The following is a 21,026-nucleotide window of genomic DNA, read 5'->3' on the forward strand; positions in this document are numbered from 1 at the left end:
ACTAAAATAAATAACTTTTTGGTCCCTTTATGCCTACTGATGTAATGTGTAAAAAAAAAAAGAAAGAAGAAGCTTATATCAGACAAAACCTGTTGAGCCCTAAAACGAACCAACAAAATGACCAGTTGAAACATCGAGGAGTCACATCCTTCTTTTTTTAATGTGTTAACCTCTCATCCTCATAAATCTTGTTACACTGCTCAAAACAAAATATAGGCAATTGTACAGTATGTAAAACAAACCCAATTTTATTTTACACTATATACATGTCATAACGTGCACATTGCATCGTGAAAAACAAACGCGTGTGACGTAAATATAAACAAAAGCGTCAGAACAGAAAAGAGTCAGACATATGTGTGTTTGTGTCAGTGTTCACATTAAATATTCTGGGTGGTAAAATAACAAACATTTTTTTTTGTAACAGGAGATGAATTAAACACATTTCGGTGGAATGTCTCAATCACGCTGTCAAATGCGACGTTACAAATCCACAACGTCGTAAGGCAGACTGAATTTAAATTGACACGAGTCAAATCCGCATTTTAACATCCACGTTGAATTGAATATAAGGGGAAAAAAATATGTTAAAAAAACAAAAACCTAGTCGACATGCAAGAGGAGTGACATTTGTGGGGTCTTGATTCAGTTTTGAACAATATAATTCAGTTCTCTTCTGGTAGACATTTCACAGCTTAATTAAAAGAAAAATAACAGAAAAAAAGCTTGTATACTACTTTTTTGGAACGCCGCATTTCCTCAAATAATGGCCTCCCTTCTCAGTGCCCGTTTAATCGCAAGGTGAAAGTGGCTAATATTACTGTTACTGGCTGTGGCATCTATACAGCTGACGTCTGTAAATGATGTTTCAGTGGCTGACTGAGGCACATTATATATCACTATACTGTAATACATATTTTATTTAAGTAAACCGTTATAGGGAAAAATGTTGCAAAATATATAATAATATACAATTATTATAAATTGTGTAATTTGCTCCCCTATTGACTCCTAGTACTCTCTGCAGTTGAGTAAATAAATGCTCTTGGCCACTATAAGAGGAAATACACAATTTATTATACTGTTAAATAGTTTCATAAAATTGTTTATTTTGGAACTTCTATTTATTTATATGTAAGATTAAAATTTGTTTGAAGCAAAATTTGGGTACTTTAATTGAAATAAAATTATTGAACAAATGAGGAAATACAAATATGTAAAATTAAAAAAATTAAATATATATATATATTTTTTATATTTGACTATTCTTTGAGATAACTGGATTTATCATTAGTGTCATTTAAATCTGTGGAAAGGAGTGCTCTACTACAAAGGTTTTCTAAAAATAAAAAAACTGACATGGTGGGAAATGCCAAATTGCTTATAGGAGAAACTCTTCAAAAAGCCTCTAATGTAGAAACTAGTCTGAAAACTTCACGTTGATATTGGTTACTAGTTTAAATTATGACTTATCTTGCAATTCCGAATCAATTTTGAGGACTTTATTACGAACGGAAACTCTACGTGAGAACACTTAACTTTAGCTTCAATTAGCCAACAATAGCATAGCTCAGTGTCAATGGTGTCAATGTTAATGGGAACCTTGGTCTCAAGCTGGCGTTGCCAATGAGACATTTTAAAGAGACAAAGAAAGAGAACCCAGCGACTAAAGTTCAACGTGATCACTGAAGGAAGATTTTAACATAAACCAAAAGCGCCTTTTAGTTTAGCATTATATTTGACACATATATGATCAAAACTTCAGTCGTTTTTCACTGAGAAAACTCTTTTGACGTTTGTGTTGCTTGCTAAGGAAAAGATGTGTGTGTACACACATTTCTAACACACACACACACACGCACACACACACTCGCGCAAATGACATCATATATCTTTCACAAACACCTTTTTCTCTGTGCAAATGTTTAACACCAGTGGTTCAAATAAAAAAAAAAAAAAACATAAAAAGCCGTACGATCAGAACTGCATAAAAAAAAAAATATTTAAAATAAAAAAGTGTGCAGAAAGTCATCATATTGTGTCTGCATTTCTAGAAAGGCGAGCACGAGCAGACTTTGCGAGTTAGTTCCCGCTTCCTTGTCACATATATCAGAACCAGGAAGTGAGTCGCCACTCCCCCTCGTCTGTCCGTCTTTCCGCCATCTGACTGTTTGTTTGTTTGTGCCGAGCAACTACGCACACGCCTAACTACACACGAGCAGTTTTAGTGTTCATATCTTTCCAAAAATACTACATTTATATGTACATCAATTAAATAGACATCAGTTAAGCACTTATGTGGCTGTTGTTGCTAAGCGGAGGCGGCCCAAAGCCTTCTCATTTTTTTTTTTTTTTTACACACAAAAAACAGGAGGGTCGTCGTCCTGCTGGCGGATTAACATCATGCCACAATAAATAAAAGTGAGGGGGAGGGGTTAAGATAAGGGGGCGGGGTCTCTGTGCAAGATGGCCACAGTAGTAGCACAATGTGTACGACTAAGTAGTACAAGTGGTGTGGAGGTCCGACCTCGTGAGAGGGCATGGGCATCATGAGCACGATTTTTTCTTACATAGTCATCTGCCCTTGAACGCACCATGGGGCCTCTCTGACACTGTCAAAGGGGGATGTGGGAGTGTTGCAGGGGTGAGGGGGGAGCGGCGGCGCACTCTCCTTTGCTAGTTGCTTGGCTCTTAATGCGGGGTGTTAGCATGTGTGTGAGTGTATGTGTCAGTAGCTGTTTTCGTGGCCCGCCAGGATGTAAAGGTTGCTGTGGGCCGTCGGGTTGTCGGTCGGCCGACTCTCCAGCACCACCACCCTTAAAATCATAAATACACACACAAGCATTATCATGTATTATTAATATGAAGCAAGGATTTACCTAAAAAAAAACATGTTGAGGGAGCCCTGTGACCACAAAGGACAACATATAACCGCAATAATAAGACTATTATAGATATAGTCGAACTTGCCTCCACGCACAGATTTGGGTTCTGGTACCAATCCTCTCAAGAGGGGTTGGACTCTCTTCCATTCTGGAGTTGCCCACGGTGAGAGGCGCAAAGCAGGTGTGAGCATACTTATGCCCCCCGGCTAGGCGCCTGTACATTGGGGTTTACCCTGGTGGACGAGAGGGTAGCCTCTCTCCACCTTCGGGTGGGGGGACGGGTCCTGACTGTTGTTTGTGCTTATGCACCGAACAGCAGCTCAGAGTACCCTTTACTCCCTCGTTCTGCTGGGGGACTTCAACGCTCACATGGGCAATGACAGTGAGACCAGGAGGGGCATGATTGGGTGGAACGCCCCCCCCTGACCAGAACCAGAGCGGTGTTTTGTTATTGGACCTCTGTGCTCGCCACCGACTGTCCATAATGAACACCATGTTCAAACAGGAGCGGTTCGCAGCCAAGTGTGAAGTGGTTGGGATGAAGATTAGCACGTCCAAATCCGAGACCATGGTCCTCAGTCGGAAAAGGGTGGAGTGCCCTCTCAGGGTTGGGGATAATATCCTGCCCCAAGTAGAGGAGTTTAAGTATCTTGGGGTCTTCTTCACGAGTGATGGTAGGTTGGAGCGGGAGATCGACAGGCGGATCGGTGCAGCGTGTATCAGTTCGTCGTGGTGAAGAAAGAGCTGAGTCGAAAGGCAAAGCTCTCGATTTACATTCCTACCCTCACATATGGTCACGAGCAAGATCCCGAATACAAGTGGCCAAAATGAGTTTCCTCCGCAGTGTGTCTGGACTCTCCCTTAGAGATAGGGTAAGAAGCTCGGTCATCCGGGAGGGACTCAGTGTCGAGCCACTATTCCTCCGCGTTGAGAGGAACCAGTTGAGGTGGCTTGGGCATCTGGTTCGGTTGCCTCTTGGACGCCTCCCTGGAGAGGTGTTGCGGGCATGTCCCACCGGCGAGAGGCCCAAGGACGACCTAGGACACGCTGGAGAGACTATGTCTCTCAGCTGGCCTGGGAACGCCTTGGGATCCCGTCGGAGGAGCTGGTTGAAGTGGCTGGGGAGAGGGAAGTCTGGGCTTCTCTGCTAAAGCTGCTGCCCAAGCGACCCTACCCCGTTTAGCGGTAGATGATGGATAGATGGAAGAAAACTATTAGGACATGTCCAACCCAGGCCAAATTTTATCTCAACAACACTAAATGAAAAAAATAAATAATAATCTGTCCACATTTGCAATTATACAAAGGCAGGTGGTATGATAACCACAAATGGAGGCCCTTTAAGCCATTTAGAAGCAGGGCCCTGGTGGTCATTTTGCTATCAATTGAAAATGACATCACAGGTCTGCTCTGGTCATAGGTAACAACCAATCACAGCTCATCTTGCGACTGTCACATGACCAAACTCAGAAAACAGGTGAGCCATAATTGGTCGTTACTTGAGCCCTGAACAACTGTGATTTTCAGTCAACAGCAAGTGGCAAAAAGGCCGCAAAGATGGCAAAATTATTATTATTATTTTTTTTTTTAACACATTTTTATTTATTATTATTAAGAATAACATGTTTAGACTAGTGGGGGTGCATATAACATGTTATTGGTAAGACAATTATGGGGTTGACTTCCCCTTTAAGTGTGTGGCAGTTTTATGCTTGAGTGTTAAGCTAAAAATAAGTAAAGCAACAGACAAAAGTAATTATTAAAACAATATTTAAAAATAAAAACCTAAATTAATTTCAAAGGAAAAAAACAACTGTATTTGGCCTGATAAAAATGCAAAAAATTTACATGCAGGCTGTAAAGTTCAAACAAAAGCAGCCGTTGGGACTGTAAGACCATTTTAGCCAATCAGAAAGTTGAAGAGTATAGAAATACTTGACTAACAAAACAACATAAAACATTTTAAATAAATAAAAGAATAATAAAATAAATGGCAGTTCCTGACATAGATACAAATTTAGAAAAAGGAGATGTGAATTATTTGTTCTCCCCCCCAATGAAATGTTTTGAAAAATGCCTGTGTTTGCATGGACATGGCCTAATTGCTTTGATTTTCCAAAGATAAGATGATGTCATCAAACAATGACACTAATATAGAAGTGTGCCGACACCAAAATAAAACTGGATGCTGATCTCCTCAAAATATCTGTAAAAATCAACGTCTTGATGATCTATTATACTTTGGTGTCTTCACCCCCAAAAACGCCCACTTCCTCTCAAACAGTCCAAAAAGTTCAATGAACAGCTCACGTCACCAGTGATACCTCGGCAGAGTGACACCTCTGTCATGTGGATCTCTGTGGTCGTCTCGTCTTTTTGTGAGAAGGCATCAGAAAATGGTAACGCCCAACTGTGTGTGTAGTGTACGTGTGTAAGCGCTCATGTGTGTGCTAACCTGTCTGATCCCAGTAGTCTGAAGATTCGCGTACTGTCCGAAATCTCCTGCGTGATCTGAGGAATTGCACAACGTTTCAAGAAGTGACATACAAAAATATGATAGTGTGGGTTCTGCCACAAGAAACGTGTCTCACCTCGTTGGTCTTGAAACTCCGCCCCTGCATGCCATGCCTCCAGAAGGCCAGCACGCTATCCTGGAGACAAACTGGGAAGAAAAAACAACAATGGCAGTGGTACCTTTGATATAGGGAGCTATGCTTTCCTACCTGTGGACTCGATCTGGAAGTTGAAGGTGAGCTCGGCCGACAACTTCCTGCTGGATTTCAGTCGGCCCTGGAGGTTGACGATCTTGATACACCCTGATGAAGACAAACGAGAAATGAGAAGACTTTGTTGGTTCTGGAGGTGTTCCAGGAGACCTCCAGGTGACTCACGGTCGAGGCAGACGAGGATAGTGTCCCTCTCCAGTTGCGTGACGTGGATCACGCACGTCTGAGGCGTGTCTGCCGAGACAAAGAACACATTTGGAGAATACCGAGCAAAATCACACAAAATCAATAACTGATTCATCTTCAACGAGATTTTTAAAAGTGTGCAACAGAGCCTAATTTAAACATTCACCAGTATATGCGTTGAGCACATTTTTGCCATCCAAATACATTTCTCTACTATTTTATGCTTTAAGTGGAAGTCAACCGTAAACATTTCTTGACAATAATATGTGACCTCACTTGTCTAAACATAACATTCTGATTAATATTACATTTGTGGAATATGAGTTATGAAGCAAAATCCAGCCGTTTTTATTCATCTCAGGGGGCGGCCATTTTGCCACTTGATGTCAACAAAAGATGACATCAATTGTTGCTCAGGGCTCAGGCAACGACCAATCAGAGCTTACCTGTTTTCTAAAGCTTCGCTGTGATTGGATGTTATCTGAGACCTTAGCAACATTGATGTCATCTACAGTCGACAGCCAGGGGCAAAATGGCTGCCCCTCTGAGACGGATAAAAACGGCTGGACTTTGCTGCTTAACTCGTATTCCACAAATGTAATATTAATCAGAATGTCATGTTTAGACGAGTGAGACGACATAGAACATATTATTGTCAAGAATTTTTTGGGGGGTTGACTCCCCCTTTAACAGAGGTAAATTCTAGCGGTGATTGTGTGCGTTCTCACCCGTCTCCGTGAACCAGGAGGAGGTAGCGTTGGGGTTTGGGTTGACTGTGCCGAAGCGGACCACTTGGTTGAGCTCGCTCCCTTTACTGACAGCCACGCAGATGAGAGGGTATGTCTGTTCTGGGACCACCAACATCTCAAACACCTCCAGCGGGCACGGCAGAGGGAAGTCGATGGTCTGTTTTGCACGCCCCCCCCAAAAAAACAAAAAACAAAACAATGAGTTTTAATTAACAGAACAGATAATTGTGATGAAAAAAAAGATGAGAAAATTGACAGAGTGACCTTGATGAGCATGAACTTCTGCATTGATTCCACCCACTCCAGCAGCATTACATGGGACTGGAAGGCCCCACAGAGGTACTTGTGGCCTGTATACGGGTTGCGCACTGCACACAAAACAGCAATATTAAGATACATGTCGCACTATGCTACAAATAACAACATTGCACTTTTAAAATATTCATTGTCCTATTCATTCACAACATTATACATGTTAGAGACTTCAGGGTAATCAAAAGACTTACCCACGCAACACTTTTGGCACCCTTTAGTGTCTGGAATTTTAGTGGAAACAGCAAACTTCCTGAAAAAAATAAAATAAATAAAAGATAAAGAAAAAAGAAAATACAATACTGTAGATACAACTCAAAAAGGGACTGATTTCATTGTAGTATTTTTTAAAATTATTATTTATTGCGGTAGAGAGGTTGATCCCAATTTAACAACCAGTCAAAAAACAGACCAGTTAGTTTATGTCTTTAATTATTGGCATATATAATATATGGACCCTTTACCTGGGTATCATCTTATCAGGAAGCTTGTGTGTAGGAATGGCTACTGGTAACTTCTGCAGTTGTCTGGCCTGGTCGAAGAGTCCCGGCAGACCGTGAGAGTACAGCTGGGAAGCTTTGCCTGCAAATGCAAAAAGTACCATTAAAATTGTTATTTACAGCAAGTCAACTGCCGCATGACAAATGCGAAATGACTTACCGGATACTGACAGAAGATTATTGTTCATGACGTACAACCACGTGCACCGGCGAGGGAAGAGCTACAAAAGACACAAAAGGATGCAGCATGTTGTTATCAGAAATACATCTTGTGATTCCACATGAGTGTATTTACCACACAAATAAACACACTGCACTAATAGGAAGTGTATGACTCACCTGTTCCATTGTGGTCTCATGCAGCTCATTAAGGTTCAGTGTGTAAATTCCCTCTTCTGCGCCAAATATCAAATACTGATCTAAAACACCACACAACAACACAAGCTGTGTATTGGACAAACATAACAGCATTATTTGTCTGTTAGGCTTGGCTGAAGATCCGTGACTGTCAAGCCACAGCTGAACTATACTATCTGGAACACGATAATGGCAAAGTAAAAAAGGTAAGCAGAGCTGCAAGGAGTTTTGTTGGATATTGATTGGTCAGTAAAGTTGTCGACGCGGTGACGCCGGCCAGATATTTTTGTTTATTGCAACAAGCATAGTGTATGAAATGCTAGTTCCACAAATAAAAATACTTTTGAGATATATGAGCAATCCATTTTTGTCCCACACTCGGCTCCACTTTTAAAAGTTGAAGCCACTATCCTCGTCGGAGTAGATTTTTTTTCTTCCTTCTACTCCTTTTGAAGATGTAATGTGTGCAAAATGATGTCATTTATTTCCACTTTTTGGTTCATCTATTATTATTGTTATGATGTTAAACCCATCACAACATTTTCATTTTCTTCATGTGACCAAAAGCATTTGAGATATAACATCCATGCTAAGTTATCAATAAAGCACTTATCACAGGCCACATCAAATGGCAAATGATCTTTTAATTGACATAAAATTATTAAATCAAATTTCTCACTGTGGTAATATGAACTCATTTAAGCAAGAAAATACCACAAAGAACAATAAAATAACCAATCTTTGGCTGATGCCTCAGAAGGTGGGTTGTAAGCTTAATGTGATATTCAAAGTTGAGGCTGATGTCATCTGTGGAGAGGTCAAACTTCCTAAAGTTTTAAAGGGTTCAAATCTCAAACGATGGCCTTGTCTACTGCTGGAATCGACTTTCCACTTATATTTTACAGTTCCTGAAAATTTCAGGTTAATATATTTTTTCCTAAGGTACTGGTTGCTATGGACATTTGAAAGATGCAAGTACCAAAAGTTTAAACCCTTGTTTTGGTTTTTAAAACCTAGTTTTCTCAAAACTCAAATTTTGAGGTATGTCCATACAGGTGCTTATCAAAAAATTTGAATATCCTCAAAAAGTTGAATAATTTCCGCAATTCCATTCAAAAAGTCAAACTTTCATAGATTATAGATTCAGAGCTCACAACTGAAGTGATTTTAAGTATTTATTTATGTTTACATTATTTGGGCTTCCATCTCATAAAACCCATGAAAACAAACAACCCATGTCCAAAAAATTAAAATAATATGAAGAAATCCCCATGCATACTTCCAAGTGTTTTGCATGGGGTAAAAAGATGGATGAATGGATGGTATTTTCAAAACAGTATGTCAATCTTCAATAGTTGTATTCCCTTTCCCTTAACCACTGCCTCGATGCGCTGTGGCATTGCCTGGGGGGGCTTGGAAGCCCAGGATTTCTTGATGCTGGCTGTCAGCTCTTTGTTTTTGGGTCTGGTGGCCCTCCTTTTCCTCTTGATAGTACTGTATTACAAGAGGAAAACAAGGTCCACAATACAGTACTATCAAGAGGAAAATGAGGGCCACCTGACCCAAAAACAAAGAGCTGACAGCAAGCATAAAAAAAGCCTGGGCCTCCAGGCAATGCCACGGCACATGAAAGCAGTGATTAAGGTAAAGGGAATGCAACCAACTAATGAGAAGATTGACATATCGTTTTGTAAATAAACCCCCCCCCCATGCAAAAGGAATCTATAATCTATGAAAGTTCAACTTTTTGAATGGAATTATGGAAATCATTCAACTTTTTGAGGATATTCTATTTTTTTTTTACGAGCACCTGTATATCATTTTAAAGGGAATTAAGTGTAGAATTTGAATATATGAATATCTCAATTTAGATTTATTTTTTTGGCACAAGGGCCCTTTTGCCGGTCACATATTTTTCATTTATATTTATATAAAGCCATCAATCAAAAAAATACAAAATCTCTCCTTTAGGTCCTATGTTTCTGTTACCTCTGGTGTCTGGGTTGATCCAGGAAGTGGCACAATGGATCTTGAGAGGGCAGCCGTTGAACACCTTGGAGAAACACGCACCCATCTGCAAACACAGGCGGAGGAGAAGTGATTAAAAACGAATAATCTTAAAGATGAATTATTTTTAAAAAAAGTTCAAGGAGACACTTACATGGACTTTGGGTGTCGGTGGGAGCCCGTTGCTACTTGGCATCTACATAGATCGACACACAAACACACAAAATGGTTAACATACAGTTTTAAAACAAAAATAAAGATTATATTTTCTTATTAGGTAATTTTTTATGCTCTAAATATTCTGAGACTCGTAGTGGTCAGCCTAGTTTGACAAATTACCGGAACATCTTTCTTGTCCTTCCGTATGGGAACACTAGGGGGCATAGTGGACTGTTGTCTGTCTGCAGGACTGCTGCGCTCGCCGTTGTGTGAGTTCAGGCCATTCCCTGCAGATATACAACGCACTGAAGGTCAGTTTGGGTGAAGCTGAAGGAGATCATGTATCATTGGACTCACGGGACTGACGACAGAGCGCGAAAATTGACTACAAGGCGGGTGAGGGACGGTGGCAGGGAGGGAAGAGGGGAGCAGGCTAGCATGATAAATGTAGCCATGAATTCATCTTTACAGTTCTCTCCTCTTCCTTCATCCTCATTGGAAGGGCTAGTATGCTGCTGTTAAATGATTGACAGTACTCAGCATCCAATCAGGTGGTTAACAATTAGTGTCAGGACATAGATAGCAAAAAGCTGATGGGTAAAAATAACTAAAAACATGAGCTGTGTTCAGAATCATTCCGCAATCTTGAATCGTTATATTTCAAATGAAAAACAGCTTTGGAAGACCATTCAGGTGAATTATTTATTTTTCACCTTTGTACAATTATGATGTACCAGATCAATGCCAACATGTGGGTTTTCCATATTAAATATTGTACAAATAAATATATTTTAAGCTAAAATTGATAGTAATAAAGCACTTCTCACTGTGTTGTGACTTGTTGTGGCTTTTTCTGTGCTGGCATCATGGTTGATTTTCTTGTTTATACATTTTCACTGCTTTAAAACTCATGGAATACACTAAGGCTGCTATGAATGGGATAATTTATATTCATTTACTAGAGATGGGAATTGATAAAACATTTTTTTTTAGCATTTCTGATTCCAAAATCAATATTGCTTATCAAATCGATTACTCACCTTATTGATTCTTATTCGGTGAGGGAATACAATAATAGGTTTATTTGCTTAAATTTGGATATCTTCAACTAAGCATATCGATAAGTGGAATCATCCACAAAGCAAACAATTCCTAGGAATCAAATTTCAGGGTTTCTTTTTGAGAACTGGTTTTCATGTCCATCCCTACTCACTAATATAGTGGATAGGGAGTGATTCCGAACATAGCCCAGGAGACGTTAAAAGTGTTGATATTAATGGACTCATGGGACAGATAAATAAGTAGGAGAGGACAACTGGAGGGGCGGGGCAAAAGGATGCTATCAAGCTACTGGCTCTTACTCTCGTCCTCATTCTCTTTTTCCTGCTCCACTTTCACCTCCTTCAGCACCTCCCACGCCTCCTCCAGCTCCTCCTCTGTGTGAGGCGTGTGGAGCCATTCCCAGAAATGCCTAAAGCTCCCATCATCCTCCGGGGCAGACGTGTCCGCGTCCGAGCGCTCGCTCGCGGTCTCGTTACCTAGGCTGCTGCGGCGGTGAGGCGGCAGCCTCGGGGGCGGCGGCCGCGGGGGCACGTTGGTGGCGGACTTGGCCGGGCTGGGCGTCTGCGGGACCGGACAGCGCTTGATGGTCCCGCCTCCGCAGCCGTCGTCGTACCCGCTGTGCGACTGGCTGTCGTCCTGTTTGGGCTGCGGCGAGCTGATGGACTTGGGCTGGGCGAGACAAAGAGTCATATTTTTGTTCCAGGCAGACAAGAACAAATTGGTGCCTTGACGACTTTTTGCTTTGAATTGTGAGCACAATTTTGAAATAATTAATAGCAAAGTGGCAGTGTGCTCAACTTAACTTACTTGACAACAAGCAGCAGTTTGGTAGATGGTAAATAATTCTTTAAAAAAAGTGGTTTCAAACTGTTTGTTGCCACTACTAGTTCAAGTTTATTGGGAAATATAAAACTAAGAATTATATGATGACATAACTGATGAAAGTCCACTAGCTTAACGCTGTAAAGAATATTGCCCGTCACCCTCAATTTTTCCATTTTATGTGCCTTTTTAAACATTTCCCCCTGTGGAATGTGTGTGCGTGTTTTAACTCTGTGTTTTCAGTTCAAAAGGACTCTTTGAGTTTCCCTCCAGCAGGTACTGGACTTCGTTTTATAACCCCCAGGAAACGCATATCACAGCTCCGACAGACCTGAAATCCTGTCTGATAAGCAGTCCCCAGACCCTCTTTTATGGTCTGGCCTATCCACAGGAATTAGCCATGTGTTTTTTTGGGGGGAAACAATGCCCCTTGGAAGTTGTATGGTACACAACAGTGCCCTCCAACGGTCACTATCGGTTATCCTCAAGAATCCTGCCGCTCCTAATTAATCTGAAGTCTACATAATTTGGGACATACACGGACTCTATGTACTTGACTGACATCAAGGAGCTCCTGTTGTTTATCTTTGTACACAAACTGTATGTCTATCTCAAACTAATGATGTGTGTAATGTCTGTAGCCACCTAAATTGAGCTAATTAGTAAGCTTAGCGGATTCAATAACTTTATGATCGCGGTAATTTTTGAAATGTGTTCAGAATGATAAATGAAGCATCTGGCTTGTCAATTCTGATCCAAAAAATTATCAAATACTATCCCAAAAGCTTGGTCTCAGTCGACCAAGTCTGCTTCATGCGCACGGAAGGGGCGTGACTCAGTCTTCTCTTATGAAAGCAAAGAACTCCTTGATTAATTAAAGTAGCAACTTCAGATTATGAATACTTGATAATAGGATTTTTATCGTTTATTCTGCTCCTACAAACAAGCAAAGTTAACATGGTGCCCCAGAGGTTGCTGAGGAAATTACAACTCCCTTCAGTACCGTCTAAATTTCTCATAAGCCATTACGGCAACCTAAATAATCGCTACAACGCTAACCTTAGACAGGCTAACGAAACTAGCATCTGAATGTCAGTTATAACCCTTTAAGCAATGAATATTAACGCAAACAACATTTAGACATAACACTCACAAGCACATATTCTTTATCCTCTGTGAAGAATGACAAATATTATGGCATATATCTGTTGAATTCTTCACATTTTATTCATGTCATTACTTATTTTCCCTATATTAATGGCTTTAGAGGTCCCACTGTAACAAAGAGACACTTTCACCAGAGGTCTGACACCTACCTTGGGCGGAAGCGGGGGTGGGACCTTTGGTCTCAGGATAGTGTTCATCTTACTATACAGTGAGAAAATGGAGAGAGAGTGACTGACTTTGCATGGCAAGACAGCTCAGAATAGTGAATCACATTTTTAGTAGGCATTACTACGACAGTTGCAACACCTTAACTGCCGTAGTTTGCATCTACAAATGCAACAATACTATTTTATGTTGACTACTCAAAAATCAATTAAAGGGGACATATTATTAACAATTGGGTCTTTAATTGCTTAGTATACAAATAGCCAAGTCTCTGGAGTGCATTCCCACCCACCAAGTGTTAAATTACACAACCATGTACATTTGGCAGCTACTTATTTTTTAGATAGACTAGGAAAAGTTTTACCATTTTCAAGCACATTACACAAAAGCAATATTATGTGGAAGCAAAAGGTTAAGCAAAGCTGTAGTGTTAGTGGAGATCAGCAATAGCTTCTGAGCAGCATATTAATTGTTTATCAAAGTTATCACTATGGGGGGGGGTAAGAGAGTATTTGTGTTTGGTGATTTGTCTGCTTCAAAGGGCAAAGTGCTGCCTTCTTCAGGGAAAATACAAACAATTCTTGCTATGCTCGTCTTTATGAGGGCTTGCTTCTTCTTCTTTTTTTTCATTCTATGCATTTTGACCAAAAATGTCAGACAGGAAATGCTTAAAATGTTGAAAGCATTGCTAAAATATGTCTCCTTTAATGATTATTTGACACGGCTAAACCACGGTGTCTAGGCTACACACAAAAAGCACGCAAATCAAGCAATCTGGTGTGAAGTCTCTGGGAACTGTAGTGCCAACAATGAGGTTTTTACATAGAGAGGCGCTAGCGAGTCAATTGGAAGGGGCCGTTATGTCTCCATCAACACTACAATGACAGAGATTTGACACCATTCTGCTTCATAAGAGTGCAAATGTATTACAACTAGCTTGTTAATGAGAGATCCAGAACTGATATGAACACGCAAATGAAAATGGACAGCAGCTGGATAATGAATAAAATACAGAAATGAGCACGAGGCACATGATTGAACCTGTAAACAAAGTGCCTTGCCCATGCACCCAACATGTCAATCTCACTTTCTGTCCATGAAATGGTTATTATCCAGCTAAATAAAGCAAAGCGCAGAAAACTTAACCCTTTCCACCTTTGCTTTTACACAGTAAGGGAAGAAACCGCATGTCAATGAATACTGGAAAAAGATGCAGCGAGCAGCATTGGCATGTAAGCAAACACAAACAAGGAAGCACAGAGATGGCAAAGGGTGCTAGAGGTGGACAAAGAAGCATCAACAATCACCAAAGCTACACTCAGACCCTAAACTGGAATCCAGTCTTTAGTGTTATTATGAGCATCCTGTTAGGGCTGTAAGTGTAATGTTAAATTTTTGTTGTTGTTTTAAAGCAGCAAAAACATGCTAAAATACTGGCTTCCAGGTGAGTTTTAGGGTTATGGCAATTAATAGTTGAGATGAAAAGCTGTCAAGATGCAGACGCACACACAAACACAGGTGGCAAAAGGGGCATGATGGTGCGGTGAGCAGCATAGAAATGCGTGGATGAAACTGTAGTGCAAACAGGAAGCCTTCCTCCTCCTTCTTCCGCTCCTCATCTTCGTTTTGATGCGGGCAAGGGAGGGAAACGAGGACGGAGAGGCCTCCCGTTCTAGGACTGCATGGGAGGGGAAACTTACTGAGTGTGAGTTTCATCATCATCTGCACCATCATCATCCTCATCCTCATCATCCCCTAAGTGTGCCACATGGCCCCTGGGAGCGGAGGTGGAGATAGGAGGGGGCGGGAGGGGAGATTTCGGGGATTTGAGGTAGGAAAGATGAGGGGAGGAAGGATGCAAGCAAAAGGTGGTATAGGAGATGACAGCAGGAGGAGGAGGAGGAGGAGGAGGAGGAGGAGGTGGAAGATGAGGAAGAAAGGTAAGGGGTGGAGGAATTAGAGCTGTGTGAATCTTTATCCACAAATAAACCGCTAACCCTTCAAACAACTTCCTACAAACAGAAAAATAAAGACAATGAAGCCAAATTTCCTGTACTATACAGTTAAAAAGATGGGAAATGTGAGTCTAAAAAAAACTTGAGTTCCACTCATCAGGAAATTTGATTTCCTTCTTGCGTAGCGTATACATGTGAAATCACCAGATTATCAACATAAATGGTACACTCATAACTACAAACAGAATCAAGAATGAATGTGTAGCAACAGATTGCCGCGTAGAAAACAAAGCAAAAAGAATCCCTGCAGATTTGAGAGTCTTTGAATAAAAACTACAACCATGTGCGCGGAGTGTCAGTATCAGTTTGTGCAAGCCATGCTATGCAGAAAAGCGGCTCCTAAGCGCAAAATTTCAACTCCCTGATATTAAAGCGCCAAGCGAAAACCCAGCAGAGGGCAAAACCCCAACAGACCGGAAACAGCAAGGAGTCGTTAGTGGTGCGGGATCAGACCCGATTAATCGCGGGTTAACGGTGATTGGCTGATGTGGTGGTTAGAACGCCAATAAAAATCGAAAGGTGCCGAGTCAGGACGCACGCGAGAGTGAAGGAGGAGGAGGTCGGACTCACCTCTGCTGCAGCTCCTCCTCGACCGATTTGAGAAGACTCCTGTTTTGAGAAGAACAAGTGGAGAGGACGTTATTATTAACAGGGAGCAGGCAGGAAAGTAAATAAAGATAATTTAATGTGCTCTATCTTGGCCTGACAGTTACCCGTCCTGTTCTGACAGAGCAAATATGAAAGTGGCTTCTATTTGCAATTATATGACTCAAAGATGATACAATTAGGAACACTAAAAGGGAAGAATTATGCGCAAAGGCAATGAAAGACAAAGTGAAGAGGACTTACTTGTTCCCTCCGAGCAGACAAGGCGAATCGTGACTATACTCCAACTGCAAGTCCTAAAAAAAGACACAATTGCATCACTATTGGGACATCATATACAAATGGCTGGCAATGCACTTGAATTCACAATGAAATTATGACTAATAAGACTGAAGCACTGTTGTCGAATGACAGCGGAGCTTCAACTATGGCAGCAAAGTGTTTCAAAAGTACAAGTTCATGACCTTTTCAGGCACATGGTGTATTTGTCTTCTGCTTGTGTTCACATTGTGGCCTTACAAGCGCAGCTGTAATGAGGCTAATCACAAAAAAGGACAGTTGAAAATGTGCTAATAAAGTGAATATCTGCTTTTCTGCTTTTTCCAAGTGTTAATGGTATCAGGTGGCTAGCAAGTTAATTGTAATTTCTGCCATCTAATAAAATAGCATTTAATTATTCTTTCTGCCACTATACGTCTCAGGCATCAGCAGTTAAACAAAGACTCATAATTTGCCATAAATAAATAATTTCTGGTGAAATTGGATAGTTTCCCCAAGCACAGTGGTTAGGCATTACTGACTTTAAGGGGGAGTTTACAATTCTCGCCCCCCCGAAAAAAAATTAATACATAAATAAATAACTTTGTTATTTTCTAAAACTGTCTGTATAAACCTAACTGTAGTGCGTAATTAAAATGTTAAAAAAATATATATATATACAAATATATCTCTCACTGGCCCCATTTTGTACCTCAAATTAGATTTTTAAGGGGGAAAAAAGACAATCAATCAAAGCAGAACGTGTGTAAATCCTCTGCCATGTACTGGGGGAGATACCCGCTCATTTGCTTTCTTGGGCTTCAGGAGCTTTGCTAAAATTATTGCAGATTATCCACCGAAGCAACAAAAAAGCTAAAAGAAGGAATTGAATGGAACTTGTGACAAAACAGGAATGGAAATGGAAGCTGCCTTTAAGTGGTGGAGGGGCCACAGGCAGCTGTAAATATTCAGAAATTAGCAACTTTTCTGCTCAACAGGTAAACACCTTTTTGATAGTGTTATCATTACACCATTACAAATACGTTATGCTACCAATAAAACAGCAATGGCTTGTTTACAGTTCACATTACATTAAGTGCATGTCTCATTAGAAGTATATGATAGGAGTGGGTTTGCTCAGAGACTTGATTAGTTAATTGAAGCTACAGTCAAATCTTACTAGCAGTTTTAAAAGTATCCACTTTTAAATCATGACAACACCACAAGCTTCAATCCAGGAGTAAAAAAAAAAAGAACAGCGTGTAGGATGACTACTGACATCTAGTGGTCATGTTGCAATTAAGAAACCCCAATGTGACCTCGCTTGTTTATAACCGTATGAAATTTGCCCAAAGCCGGCCAGCCACACCAAAATTGTTGTGACTCCCTATGGTAAGCCATCAACATCAACATCAACATCAACATCAACCACTTCTTCAGAAAACATGTTTGGAATTTCTGTGCAGTCAAGCATGATTGACGCACCACAAGGATGCAAAGAAAACAAAACAACCAAAAACAACTCCGCGGCAGGCGGATTGCAGTGGTGGTAGCCAAAAAGCTTTGTAACTTTGCACCACTCTCGTTGATGGCGTCCACATCTTTCCGCCATCGCGATCCCAACGGGAGGAATTTCCTCTCGCTCTAGCATGTTATCCACAGTGACAGAAAAACAAACGTAATTATAAGATGTCTGCCCTCATCATTGTCTTCTGCACGCCCTAATGTGGTCATCATGGCCGCCGCTGCGGCCTGTTTGGCGCCACCCAAGCCGCTAAACCATTTTGCATTCCTGTGTGAATTCTACACGCTAAACCTTTCATACCCCAACCCCCCCAACGTAACTAGGCCGTCCAATGCATAGGATCGACCTGAACTTGATGAGTTTGTCTACCAAAAACCACCAAGTAAGGCCACAATGTGTAAGCAGCCATGTGTCAGGGCGGGGAGAAAAATACATCTTCAAAGGAAAAAGTAGCATAGTAAAATCAGAAAGGGTGAAAAAACGCATAAGAGAAGCGTAGAAGCGACAATGGTTTTCTTCATCTACCATACGTGAAAGGTTAGATCACCACAAACAAAGCAGAAGTGTACAAAAAATAGAGAGAGACATTTTGCAAAGAGGAAAATTCTATTTTTCCCCCTCAGTGTGCCTTGGAGCAAGGCACTGGATTTCAAGTAAATCACATACATGTAAACCATCTTTTCAGCAATTGTTCTGTTTGAGTGCTTTCACGTGATTGTACAAACTTCTGAAGGAAGAAAAAAAAAAGGATGACAGCAACAGTTAATGAGGCTGGAAACAAAGAGCAGTTTACAGATGAGCAGAAGTGCAACAGGACACCAATCACCCGAAATGAACACACAAAAAGAAAGAGGCGGAGATTAGGAACGGCGGAGAAACACGGAAGAAAGAGAGGAAGAGGTTAGTGATGATCAAAACAATGAAAATAAATAACAAAAAAAGAAAGGGGTTGGAGGAGGGGATGGGTGGAGCGATAGAAAAGAAGAGAGACGAGAGAGAGTACTACCAGATTAGATCTCGCGGTATAGTAGAGCTCCTCAACACAGTCCAGATAGGGCTCAGAATCACACTGGTCAGCAAGACAAAGCGAGAGAGACCTCAAGTTAATACATCAACCTTGGACGATGGAGGGAAAGGGGGGGGGGGGGGGGTTGTGGCATTGATGCAAAACAGAAGATGATGTATGGGGACCGAAGGGGAAACAAAATGGATGAAGGCCAAATTGGGTTCTGGAGAGAGGATACAATCGTGAGGGGACAGAGATGAATCCAGGAATTACCTGCTGCAGATTAATTTGAAACAAACACATACCATATTTCCTATATAGTGGCATTTATTTACTCAACGGCAGAGGAACAGGAATCATTTAGGCCTAAATGGTAAATTAGGATTATTAAATTATTTGAATGAATAATTTCCTAATATCTTCCCACAAATACATAAGGCTACATAAAGCAGTTCAACATCAGATTTTTGTAATCGACGCTAAGGTGGGAACAGTCAACGTCGAATAACCGATGACATCATTTATATTATTTCACTTGTCAATTTGATATCCGTCCCACTGTTGGCCTCTAAATACTAGGGCTGTTTAAAAAAAATATATATATTAAAAAATAAAATAATCAATCTTGAATCGATTTTCCTTTTTGAGCCCAATATCGAATCATAAAACCATTAATCGATTATTTAAATATCTCTTTTTTCCCATAAATTGTTAAGAAAATAGAATTTTAAAGGACGTTTTTTGTATCTTACTGTTTTCTTACTGTTCATGTGAATTTAAAAGTATTTTCTTACATTTATGGAAGACAATTCAGAATATTTTTAGTTTATATTAACAGTTATTGAATTAGAAATATGAAAATATCTAAAATATAATATGCAAATATAATTACAATATAAAAATCGAATCCTTGCGATGTCAATATTTGTGCAACACTTAAGTGATTATAACACGTGTTACTTTCATTAATAAACTAAATCATTTGACCAGTTACTGCATCAGCCAAATTTATTTTATTGTTAAAAATGTAATATTTTTGGAGTTTTTATCATGGCCTGGACAGTTTGGATTGAACTGAAGTGAATGGAACCGGAAACATCGAATTGAACTGACATTAGAATTGATACCCAGTCCTACCAAATACAAGATCAGTCTCATCACCATACGCATCTAGGTATGCTTTCTTCCATCCCCAGTTACAGTCATCCCACTCCCTGACCTGCTCACAAGTAGGGTTGCAAAATTCCTTGAATTTTGTTTAAAAAAAATTATTAATTAATTAAAGGTTGGCCCTCAAAAAGGAACTTTTGCATTCATAAATCATGTTTCCAAATAATCAAAATCCTGTACATACTGGCACTATAAATATTTATATATATATATATATATATATATATAAATATATATATAAATATAAATATATATATATAAATATATATATATATAAATATAAATATATATATATATAAATATAAATATATATATATATATATATATATATATAAATATAAATATATATATATATATATATATAAATATAAATATATATATATATATATATAAATATAAATATATATATATATATATATATATATATATAAATATATATATATATAAATATAAATATATATATATATATATATATATAAATATATATATATATATATATATATAAATATATAAATATATATATATATATATATATATATATATATATAAATATATATATATATATATATAAATATATATATATATATAAATATATATATATATATATATATAAATATATATATATATATATAAATATATATATATATATATATATATAAATATATATATATATATATATATATATATATATATATATAAATATATATATATATATATAAATATATATATATATATATATATAAATATATATAAATATATATATATATATATATATAAATATATATATATATATATATATATAAATATAAATATATATAAATATATATATATATAAATATATATATATATATATATAAATATATATATATATATATATTGTAGATTACAATACAACATGCCAGACATCATCTTCTGTAAACATCAGCTTTACAGATACCACGTCTGCTGTGGTAATGATGTCTTGTAAAACACATGCTGATATCAGTTCTAACAAAAAGTATTACAACCAACTAACAACACCACCTGTTAAAAAGAAGGCGTCAATTTGAGCAGAGCACCAAGATTTGAGGAAATATGGTACAGGCTACCTTCAAGAAACTTGAAAATATCTCCAGTCATGTTTCCATGCAATCCTTAAGGTAAAAGTGGCGTGTAGAGAAATCCTCCGGAGGGTCAGCTATGATTTCAATAAGGCAATGTTTAATTAATGACAAAAATGCTACACATTGACGCTGTAGTCATGAGTATCACATGGGTGAGCAACAGCTAAGATGGAGGACCATAATGAATTAACTGGATGAGATGGTGAGATGGTACACAGTAATTGTTACAATAATGACCTTCAGTGG

General features: G+C 39.0%; 1 protein-coding gene across 7 annotated transcripts in view; it reads right to left on the reverse strand.

Moving 5' to 3' along the window:
• Window positions 1-141: 141 nt before the first annotated feature.
• The window catches only part of LOC147164165 (mitogen-activated protein kinase kinase kinase kinase 3-like), a 41,657-nt gene continuing 20,772 nt past the window's right edge, over window positions 142-21,026 (reverse strand). For 2 of the 7 annotated variants that reach the window (XM_086093429.1, XM_086093434.1), the window contains 20 exons: window positions 18,508-18,570; window positions 15,962-16,014; window positions 15,683-15,721; window positions 14,798-14,872; window positions 13,082-13,133; window positions 11,243-11,612; window positions 10,062-10,168; window positions 9,877-9,918; window positions 9,705-9,789; window positions 7,698-7,777; window positions 7,519-7,579; window positions 7,323-7,440; window positions 7,053-7,111; window positions 6,811-6,914; window positions 6,526-6,703; window positions 5,777-5,845; window positions 5,609-5,701; window positions 5,477-5,547; window positions 5,341-5,396; window positions 142-2,816 (listed from right to left, as the gene is read on the reverse strand). In XM_086093429.1, coding sequence (XP_085949555.1) covers window positions 2,729-2,816; window positions 5,341-5,396; window positions 5,477-5,547; window positions 5,609-5,701; window positions 5,777-5,845; window positions 6,526-6,703; window positions 6,811-6,914; window positions 7,053-7,111; window positions 7,323-7,440; window positions 7,519-7,579; window positions 7,698-7,777; window positions 9,705-9,789; window positions 9,877-9,918; window positions 10,062-10,168; window positions 11,243-11,612; window positions 13,082-13,133; window positions 14,798-14,872; window positions 15,683-15,721; window positions 15,962-16,014; window positions 18,508-18,570 — 1,863 coding nt within the window. In that variant the 3' untranslated portion in view covers window positions 142-2,728. The remainder of the gene's footprint in view (window positions 2,817-5,340; window positions 5,397-5,476; window positions 5,548-5,608; window positions 5,702-5,776; window positions 5,846-6,525; window positions 6,704-6,810; window positions 6,915-7,052; window positions 7,112-7,322; window positions 7,441-7,518; window positions 7,580-7,697; window positions 7,778-9,704; window positions 9,790-9,876; window positions 9,919-10,061; window positions 10,169-11,242; window positions 11,613-13,081; window positions 13,134-14,797; window positions 14,873-15,682; window positions 15,722-15,961; window positions 16,015-18,507; window positions 18,571-21,026) is intronic. The other 5 variants (XM_086093433.1, XM_086093435.1, XM_086093430.1 and 2 more) reach the window with 5 other exon arrangements.

Source organism: Leptonotus elevatus, chromosome 13 (genome assembly GCF_054856555.1).
Source record: "Leptonotus elevatus isolate MCC_2025b chromosome 13, RoL_Lele_1.0, whole genome shotgun sequence".
In the NCBI taxonomy this organism is placed as follows: domain Eukaryota; kingdom Metazoa; phylum Chordata; class Actinopteri; order Syngnathiformes; family Syngnathidae; genus Leptonotus; species Leptonotus elevatus.